The sequence below is a fragment of the Postia placenta genome, assembly GCF_002117355.1.
Source record: "Postia placenta MAD-698-R-SB12 unplaced genomic scaffold POSPLAscaffold_6, whole genome shotgun sequence".
In the NCBI taxonomy this organism is placed as follows: Eukaryota; Fungi; Basidiomycota; class Agaricomycetes; order Polyporales; family Adustoporiaceae; genus Rhodonia; species Rhodonia placenta.
The window spans coordinates 2,260,765-2,270,752 of NW_020169837.1; the positions used below are offsets into that span (position 1 = coordinate 2,260,765).

Genomic DNA, 9,988 nt, shown 5'->3' on the forward strand with positions numbered 1-9,988 from the left:
TCCCAGCGCTGCTGTCGAACGAGAAGAGCGAGCGCGGCGGCAGCACGTGCGCCGGAATCTTGCGAGCAGCTGTGCATGTGAGGGCGCGGATGAAGGCGATCATGAGCTTTACAATGCGCGTGTTGAAGCGGACATCTTACCCGTGTGCCCGCCGTCTGCACGTCATGGCCAGCTGGCTTACCCAAGTCGTCTGGCCGTGACGATGTGGACGACCCATGTCGTCGTCGCTGCAACGGGAGCGGGAGGATGCAGTCGTGGTCGGGGGCGGGCGTGAGAGGACGCGGAACAGACGCACGAGCTAGGTCCCTCGCCGTTGAGGTGTGCGCCCGGCGCAGTTTGACGGATGCCGACGATTGGCGTCCCCATCGCTGCTCTGAAGCACAGCGCTGGCTGCATGTAGGCGCGGTCGGGGGCAGCGCGGCAGTCGTGGAGCGAGCGCGGCGAGGCGGGGCGGTTTATGGGCGGGTATCGGAAGCCATCTGTCCGAGTAGATAGTCACCGGGCAGCTGAGTAGTTTGCAGTGCACAATATAGATGTATCCTGTGAGGGAAAGGACGGCAGCGGTGTCAGCGAAACGGCGCAGGACAGAGGCGGGACGCACGCACTAGATCGCCCCGCCGCTATGATGTAAGACGCGGGACCGGCGCAGTTTGATGACGCAAGTCTTGCGGGGGCTGATCGCGCGCCGCGAGCTCGGCGTGCGGGGAGGTTGCGGCGTGCGTGGGGGACTGACGCTGGGGGTGCGGGTGAGGCCGCTGAGCGCCCACTCGCTGGCGTGCGGGGGCGCATTGACAGAGCAGGCATTGGCGTGCTGGGCAAATGGCTCGGAGACGAGCTTGACGGTGAAGCCGCACGACGAGGATGTTCGTGGCGGTGTCCTTGAGGGCGGATGCGTCTGCCGTGGGCTGGTGGTGGAGGAGGCCGAGCAAGATGACTGCGGGATCGGAGGTGACCATGTTGAACCAGCTGTGCGGGGCAGGTCAGCGTGGGCACGGACCGCAGGGGGAGAGCGCAGAGGGCACCTGAAGGGGGCCAGGTTCTCGACGCCGTCAGCAGAGACGCTGGAGATGAACGCAATCGGACGCGGGACGACGCCGCCCACCATGAGGTGGTACTGTAGGCAGAGCGCTGTCAGCAGCGGCCGGCGCGAGCACACGACAGAGGCGTACGATGGCTACAGGAGGCGTACGCGGCGGGCGCGGCAGCGGAAGGGACAGATAGCACGCCGGGTACGCCGGGTACGCCGGGTACGCCATGAACACCCCCGGCGGGAACGCGAGCGCCCCCATCTCGCCCTCATCCCTCCTCTCCCTCTCACGGTCCTGGTCTTGCTCCCGCGCGACGTCGCGCGCGCCCATCGGTCCTGTCCCTGCCCCATCTGCCCGCGCGGACGCGAACCAGCGCTGCGCCGCGACACGCCGCCGGTACTCGCGCCCCCAGTCGATGCCCGCACCCGCGGCGTCCCGGCTCCCGACGACGCCCGGGCCTGGCAGCGCGCACAGGTCGCCCCATGTGCCGCGCGGGTTGTCCCATGCGCGGAGGAAGAGCCCGCGCCAAATGTGCTGGTCGGGGGCGGCGTAGACGAGGGCGGCGAAGGCGCGGCAGGTGCGCGCGAGGGCGGCGGGGGCGGCGGGGGACGCGGGGGCGGCGAGGAGGAGGACGTGCTCGAGGAGCTCGGCGGGGAGGGTCTGGATGGGCGCGGGGACGCGGGGACGCGGGGTGCCGTGCGTGCGCTGGACGGGACTGCGGCGGCCTGCGTGCACGGCGAGGGGAGCAGAGGGAAGGCGGGGCCGCCATCTGGCTGCAGCGACGAGCACGAGATGGCTCTGAATCGTGATGCCAGTGGAAAGAACGGAGGGCGCAGACAGCGTCGACGCGCGCGGCCTGGACGCGCAGAGGCCCACGGGCGGATACAGTATGATCTGTGATCCCCGTCGCTGTCGCTGGCTGAGCACCCCACGGTGATCGGACATGGCACCAGCGTAGACGCGTGTATAGGGCGTGTAGGCGCACACTGGTGTGCGCGGGAGGGCGCGGGAGCGGAAGGGACAGATAGCACGGGTGCGGTCATGACAAGCAGGGCCAAGGGACGATGGACAGGATAGGATGGAGACCAGCGGGGGCGCACGCGATAGGGCTCGAGTGGAGGAAGGCACCCACGACGAGGTGGCGCAAGACCGATGCAGGAGAGGTACAGAGACACGCGATCGAGGAGAGTGAAGATAGTGATCGGGTGTACGCACCTATTTGCACGCCTCTGTGCAGACGATACACGACTGCGCTCAGATGCTATGTGTCCGGATGGCTGAGGGAGGACGAGGAGGCTGCCAAAGACGGAAGCGGAGAGCGCAGGAGCGACCTGGGCGCAGCGCGGTTGGTTATAGAAGATGTTGATAGGCGGATACTGAGAGAGGGTGCCGGTGTCCGTGATGTCAGCGTCGAGAAGCGAGGAGGAGTCGCAGGCAGAGGACGGCGGGGCTCGCACGGCTCAGCGCCAGCGCCACCTCCCTTCCGATCACATCTCAGGTCGCCGACGCCAGATGTGCGACGTCATACACGCGACAGCCCATTACTGTATCGCACTTGAAGCGCCGGTCTGCCCGCACCTCGACTGCCAACAGAGTCGACCCCTTCCAACAGCGCCCCGCGCTGACTCCACTCAGGCCCCCTCGCCTCCTGCGACCTCCGATGGCGACACTGGTTCAATCCTGGGTCTGCGTCCCTGTCCGATTGGCGGCCTACCGCTCCCGTCCTTCCCGGGCGTCGTTCGTCATACACCCGTTCTCTCGCAGACTCTCCCGCCTTTTCGCGTCAACTCGCCTCCATCGGTCAGCCTCCTCGCATATGACGTGTATCGCTGCCAAACGCCTTGCCAGCATCCTCTCATTCACGCATCACCCACGCCCGATCCGTGCAACCCCCACTCATCCCCCCACGGCGCAGTCGCGTGATGCGCGAGCACAGCGATGGCTTTGCGAGGAATCCGTCTGCTGCGGATCTCCTTTCACGATGGTGGGTGATAGTGACCGTGAGGAAACACAGCGCAAAGGATGATTGAATCACGCTATCACAGATGCACTTCATGCCGAGTCTGCGCTATATCATACGACGATACTCTGGTTTCGCGTGTGGGCGTTCGGGCAGGGATCGGCACTGAAAGCGATGGGGATGAGTGGTGTCTGGCCCAGCCAGCATGCGGGGATCTACGTACCGAAGGGACGGCGGGAGCACCGTGCGCGTCTGGTATGGCGACCGAGTCCTGCGCGACCGTGTCCTGTCGCACGACGGGTGCAGAGCTTGCACTGTCCCGCACTGCAAGCGCCTGTCTGGCCAGGGCCTGCCGGCACAGCGGCTGCCAGCGGAGTCGACTATGGCGCCCCATGATGGCTCTGTTCGAGCAGCCCTGCCTCCTACGATCGCTGGTGGTGCGGCTTGACAGTGATGCGTATGGCTCCCTCCACCCTCCAACTGACGCATGTCCTACGGCCCTCGCGCGTCGTGCATCTCTCGCGAATCCCTCCCGCATTTCGCATCCACTCGTCCTCATCGGCCTGCCACCTCGCATATGGCATATGACGTGCTCGCCGACCACTGGCAGCATCCTCGCGTCCATGCATCGCCCACGCCCACTCTGCGCAGCCCCCGCCAGCACACCGGTGGCGGCGCGATGACTCTGCGGAAACCTTCCTGCTGGGGTTTTATTTTTCACGCATGTTGGTCAGGAATACCGTCTGTTCGTGCACGACTACACAGCGCGAGGGAGGGCCGGATCACGCTATCCCTCTGGCTTGCACGCTTGACGCGGGTCCGCGCCGCATCGCGTGAGGGTAGTTGGACATCCTCGGTCGTATAGGTCCGATACTGTCACCTCCTTGCCTCGGACACACTTGCGACAGACGCCCCGGGCAGCCAGCGGGGCGTGATCTACGTCCTTGGCTTTTTTTGCTCTCGTGTAAGCAGGTCTGCAAACCCTATGTCCGACGGCAGGCGTCTGGAGTCGTTGCGTGGCCTCTTGGCCGACTCTAGGGCTACTCCACATAGCTGGGCACGATGCAGGTTTGCGTCCGTCTGCTTTTCCATCTTGAGCGACGAGCGACGTGTATGTGCTTTTCAGGCTCCTCCTGCAGAAGCATGGCGTACGCTGTATCATATTAACCTTCGTACACCTGCCGTGTTCTCCATGCTCCCATACACTGTGAACGATCCCGCGTTGCAACACTACTCCCTCTCCGGCAGTCAGCCGCCCACAGGTACCCCGAGTCCTGCAGATGACTAGCAAGCAAGCCCCGACAGCCTCATCTCATCAGCGTACCATCCAGTCGCGCAGGCCCCACCACGAACCCGTGTCAAGAATCGAAAGCAAACGCCCATCCGAAGCCCATGTCGAGGCGCGTCGCGCCGTTGCAGATGGAGACGGCACTCGGGGCTTCCTGTGGGTCCTCCATCCTTCGTCCGCCATCGCGCTGACGCACATACGGCGCACCCGCACCCGCACCCGCACCCACGCTCGCTGCCGCTATCCTGTTTCCTCGCGCGGGGCACTCTGACACACACTCGCTTCCACCGGAGCGGACCGCGTGCGCTCTCTCCGACCCACCGCGCCGTGCGCCCCGGCCAGTTGTCGAGGGGGCGCCCTGCCTCTGCGCCCAGCCAGACATGTAGGACTGACTGCGCATGCGCCGGGGAGCGCCCCCTGCCGTGTGCGCCTGTCCCTGCACAACCCTTGCGGCTAGGCTCGGCTTGGGCCGACGTCTGTGCTCGGAGGTCAAACTCCGTTCATGACATAGTCGGTAAGACGGCGCTGGTATCGGAAGTATGTCTCACGTGTTCCTGTACCTGTCCGTCCTCCACCCCTCGATTCGTCCGTCGCACGGCTCATCCCCTGCGCTTTTCTTCGGCGCGCAGGTTTCTCGGGCGGGCGTTCGGACAGGGATCGGGACTGAAAGCGATGGGGATGAGTGGTGTTTGGCCCAGCCAGCATGCGGGCGCCATCCAGATGATCGTCTCGGGCGTCTCGATGCGCGGGCGCAGATGGCGATGTGTGGCACAAATGCCCGCTGGAAACGACGAGAGAGCACATGGTCAGGGGTGTATAAGAGTGCATGGACAGAGGTGTATAAAGCTGTATAGACGGGTGTGTAACGCTGTATAGACGGGTGTATAAAACTGTATTAGACGGGTGCATAGTCAGAAGTATGTAATGCTGTATAGACGGGCGCATGGTTACAGTCGTATAGAATCATATAGATAAGCTCATTATCAGTCTTATGCGCACGTCGTACAGATGGTCTTCTACACAGCAAGCGCCCGGGCACTCCGACACATTCCCTTGTCGCACTCGCTCTTTGCGCGGAATTCAGCGTCTTCTACCACGCTCTGTGCAATCCTCCCAGGCTCGACGCCTCTGCGAATTCCACCTCTGCAAACTGGCTGTCAGCGACGAGGCAAACACTCGTCTCGCTCACCTGCAGGAACACGCATCCGCGGTCCTAAGCGCGGCCTTGTACATGTCGCGCCGGGCAGTGTCCTTGCCTCCCTCGCCTGCGAGCCGCTCGCGCAGGATGAGGAGCAGCTCCTGGACAAGGTCGGCCGGGCGCACGCCCAGCGGGACACTCCACAGGAGGTTCAAGTACACGGCGAGGTCGATGCGTGCGCAGTCCTACGCAAGGCGCTCAAGAGCCACGAGGGCCGCGATGCCGAAGTGGGTGGCTGAGCAGACGACATTGACGTCTCCTCACCAATGTTCAGCAAATTGCCTGGGCACCCGCCCATTGCCGCTTCCGCGCGCGAGCGCACTCAAGCCCAGCCCGGGCTATTATATGCCCAAAAGCGGTCGGAAATGGTTTGTGCACGAGCTCGTGTTCTTCATCACAGCTCACCTGCCACCGCCGTGCGCCAGCGGAAGGACAAGAGCGAGTCAGCATGCGAGCACGATGTGATGCGAGCAAGACCACGTACATTCGGTAGTCCAAATCACCCTGTCGCGCGCACAGCACCACCATTTCCAGCACCTCCGTTCCCGTGCTCACCGTCAGGCCTGCCCGCTCCTCGGGCGACGCGACGCCGCGCACAGGAGCATCTATAAGTGGAGTTGGATCAGCGTTGGCGCATTCATGCGTGTGAGCTGCGCTGCGTACAAGGGCACGGGCACGTCTGCACCTGTATCTGCGCCTGCCTTGACCTTGCCCATGTGCTTTGACCTTACTGGTGTCCTCTTTGCCTTTTGCGGGACGCACCGCGCGAACATGGGTGTGATGCGCTGCCACCGCCAGTGCCCGAGCTTGTCGCAGGGACACGCATCCGTAGCCTCCTCCGCGTGGTCGAACACGATCCCGAGCACAGCTTTGTTCACATAGTGCCGAGCCGCCTCCGCATCTGCGCCCTCGCCTGGCTCGCCCGCAGAGCGCCGCTCGTGCGGGACGAGGAGCAGCTCCTAGATGAGGTCAGCCAAGCGCATGCCCAGCGTGATGCTCCACAGGAGGTCCAAGTACGCAGCGAGGTCGATGCGGGCGAGGTCATCCGTGAGCCGCTTGAGGGCGGCAATGCCAAAGTGGGTCGCCAAGCAGATCACGTTGCGGATGATGGATGCGGTGAGGGGTGCCATCGTGTCCGGGAGGCACGCAGGGCCGGCAGGCAGGCAGGATGTCAAACAGGAGGAAGACGCGGTCCTCTATGCGATGCTTGATTGCAAGCGATGTACCTGCGGACGGTGGTGTGCGGCTTGGCAAGGAGAAGGTGGGCGACCTCGTCCTTCAGTGCATCTAGCGCAAAGACCTGCTGCCCGGGTGTGTTGTCTCCCCACGTACGAGTCGATGGAGGTAGCGCTGAAGGCTGAAGGGATGCGGCATCTTGTTGAACCTGCGCAGACACTGGAATGCCTATTAGCCTTGTTCGTCTACGATCTGCCACAGTGGACATTGCACTCACGGCTCGAAGCACAAATCAAACACTTGATATGCTACGCAGTCTCAGACACATCATATCAGATGGAATTGAGTCGAGAGGCGGGAGCATAGGCAGACAATGGAGTTGTGCGAGATGTACCAGGCAGCCAGGGAGGGGTAGAGACATCGGCCAGGAGATTGTAGCTGCCAATTTCTCATATACCCCCACACACGGTTACGTCCATGTTGGGTGTTTCTGTATTGCGCGCTGATGTATACAAAGCAATCAACATGCCGGAGATGCTTGTGTCCATGCCGATCGCATGCGCACCCTCGCAACATTGTCGCAACAGGTAATATCAGAATGCTGGCATATGGGAATGTAGATACGGAACAATCACTGTAATAACAATCTCGCATTACTCCCAGTCATCGGCATCCTCAATCGTCTCGGCAAGTGACCGGGCATCGGACGAGAAATCCTCGATCGTTTCCGGAGCTGACGAGTTGCCATATTGGTCACCATCAACAATACCGAGATCCAGCCGGCGCCGTTTGCAAATTCGACTCTCATCCTCATCACCTGACTCTGTCCGGCTCCCAATATTCCCACCGGCAGTGGCATCTGCATCCGAGCCGACATCAGAGTTTTCGATGATATGCGCACTTTTCGGGACCTTGTTACCCCGCCGCTTCCGCTTCATCGGCTCCCTCTTGTCAGCAAACACATGCAAGTGCCCCGCATCACTCCTTGTGTGTCGCCGAAGCTCGAGCCTGACGGGTCTCTTTGCCGGATCCAGACGCTCAAACCACATACTGCCTGTTCGCCACTTTGTAAGCAGTTTATCAAGAATGTCGCATCCCCCAATCTTGCTGAGGTTTGTGCGGGCAATGTTGGTTGGCCATCCCACAAGAGCGACACCATATGGCAGCTCAATTCGCTGGTGAAAGTCGACTGCGGTCCACGACATTTTGATGGATCGGTTGCCTGTGATCTCGCCTAGACAAGCATCAGATTGGTAAGCTAGCGTGAGAAGCAAGAATACATACGGAGATCTTCGGTCATGACATCGCGCAATGCACCTTTGAGTCGTTGATAGCATGTTTTGTATAGCTGCCATGGCCGTGACAGCAGCTGCAGGCAATTCTCGCCCGACATGAAGAATAGCCCAATGTGGAACTAAACACAGTCTGAGGTCAGTAACAGAAAGGAGGGAGAAACAACTGATGGTAGTACAGTTTGTCAGTGTAAAGTGCGACTGTATGGAAATCCGCCATTGGTGAGCTTTCGGTTTATTTATGGCCAAGTCACACCTCTTGCTTGGTAGGTTATCTCATGGGCAGGTGAGTTCCCTGTTGTTTCACCTTTTCACCGTCAACCACTAGGCAGTGCATGCGATTGCAAGGGCGGACGGGACATGGCAGCCGCGACGGCAGTGACACACACAGAGACGAGCGACTCGACTCGATGACGTTCGCAATGGCTGCCGTGCGCCACTCCTCCGTTCCGAGTTACTGTACATCCCTGCCGTGAGTGTAGGAGACTGTGCGCACACGCGCACGCTCATCCGCAACACTGCCCATGCGGTTGCTCAGAGCTCATGCTGTCGTGGGCCGGGCATGCATATCGAAAAGAAGATGGTGGGGGAGATGTCATGCAGAGTGCGGGCACAGACCCAGTGCACGCAGACCGACGCAGATGGTTTCGCGACAGTAGACGAAAGTGAGTCTTGTGCTATTCGACGTGTCCCGGCAATCACCCATCTCATTTGAATAGACGTACTGCAGCGCGCAGCTCAATGCATTCGGCTGTGCACCCATCCTCCGTCTCGACTCGATAGTCACCGCGACGACCACCGTATGCCGCCCCTCCGCTCCGGGCTGCCATGTGTTCCTGCAGGGCACTTCAAAGACAGTCTGGTCGGCAGGTCCGCATCAGCACCTCACGCTAAGGTGGATAGCGACATGGATGGTCAGTCTTGACCCTGCAATTACGCACCACACGCTTCAGTGGCGCAAATGAAAATATATATTAGATTTCAGTACACATTCGTAGTAATGCTGCTACTGCTGCAGGCGCGCACGACGGCCGAGTGCGTGCACGACAGCACGGGCAGCGTGTCCTGACCGAGTATGGAAGACGGCGCGCACACGCATCCCACCCCTGACGCTGCCCGTGGCGTGAACATGTCACATCAATTGGAATAGAATACGTACCATAACCGCCACCATATGGCAGCTCCCGCTGGTTTCACCGCGCAGATACAGCGCTCTGCCGTAAGACGGCGGTTCATCCGAACATTCGTTCAGCGGATTCCACGCCTTTCCGCACCGTCGCGACCGCCAAGCCGGGTATTTGCACCAGGCGTACTGATGCGTTGTGATCGCGCAGTGCTGTACGAGCAGAGCGGCTTGGTTGTGCGTCTGACACACGACGGCGCGGGCAGGCTCTCCCGTCTGACTTGTTTTGATTGACGAACAGGCACCGTCAGCCCCTCCTGTGGTCGGGGTGTGCAAGTCCGTACCGCGATCACGTTAGCGCGGTCTCATCATGCGTGCTGCTCGGTGCTGTTTGTATTGCCATTTGCCTTGTTTGCCTGACTGATGGTGTCTGACCGGGTACGCAATGTCAGTGCTGGATCTTCGCACCAGGCGCGTCACTCTAGCACCGGACGCTGCATGGGCATGGGCACGGCATCAATTGTGCGGGGACGCTGCGGGCGACGCAGGAGTCACCGCCGTAGCAATACGGGTAAAGGACGATGCTGGGGTGTTGCGGCCGGTAGATCTGGAGGGTACGTCAGTGAGTCCGTCCATCCACGTCAGGCAGAATGACCGCGCCCGGGTACACGGGCGGGGACGCGGGGACCTGTCATCATGAGTGATAGCTTAGCGATGCGGCAGCCGACGTGAGACAGGGGCCATCGCGCCTGGGTGAGATGTCCAAGCGGCAGTCGTGGGAATAGCGACGGATCAGGAGAGCGTGCGAGGGATTTAAAGGCGAGTGTCATTGAAGATTCCTTCATCGTTGACGACTTCGCTTCCGCTGTGCCAATGTTTGTCTCACGCGCCCGCTGTCCAGCACGGACGCTGATCTGGTAAGT

At 61.4% G+C, this 9,988-nt stretch overlaps 4 protein-coding genes across 4 annotated transcripts; 1 reads left to right on the forward strand and 3 right to left on the reverse strand.

Moving 5' to 3' along the window:
* Positions 1-620: 620 nt before the first annotated feature.
* POSPLADRAFT_1056485 (hypothetical protein) lies at positions 621-1,973 on the reverse strand (the record flags this gene model as incomplete). The annotated part of the gene is made up of 3 exons (XM_024480780.1): positions 621-966; positions 1,023-1,114; positions 1,170-1,973. 3 exons carry the CDS (start codon positions 1,971-1,973, stop codon positions 621-623), a joined length of 1,242 nt encoding a protein of 413 aa, XP_024339919.1.
* A 3,311-nt stretch (positions 1,974-5,284) lies between these two features.
* Positions 5,285-5,713, forward strand: POSPLADRAFT_1056486 (hypothetical protein; the record flags this gene model as incomplete). Its single annotated transcript, XM_024480781.1, has 1 exon — positions 5,285-5,713. One exon carries the CDS (start codon positions 5,285-5,287, stop codon positions 5,711-5,713), a length of 429 nt encoding a protein of 142 aa, XP_024339920.1.
* A 260-nt stretch (positions 5,714-5,973) lies between these two features.
* Positions 5,974-6,918, reverse strand: POSPLADRAFT_1056487 (hypothetical protein; the record flags this gene model as incomplete). Its single annotated transcript, XM_024480782.1, has 3 exons — positions 5,974-6,079; positions 6,138-6,433; positions 6,709-6,918. The coding sequence occupies 3 exons, from the start codon at positions 6,916-6,918 to the stop codon at positions 5,974-5,976; spliced, it is 612 nt and encodes a 203-aa protein (XP_024339921.1).
* Positions 6,919-7,303: 385 nt separating this feature from the next.
* POSPLADRAFT_1056488 (hypothetical protein) lies at positions 7,304-8,043 on the reverse strand (the record flags this gene model as incomplete). The annotated part of the gene is made up of 2 exons (XM_024480783.1): positions 7,304-7,884; positions 7,935-8,043. The coding sequence occupies 2 exons, from the start codon at positions 8,041-8,043 to the stop codon at positions 7,304-7,306; spliced, it is 690 nt and encodes a 229-aa protein (XP_024339922.1).
* Between the last annotated feature and the right edge of the window lie 1,945 nt (positions 8,044-9,988).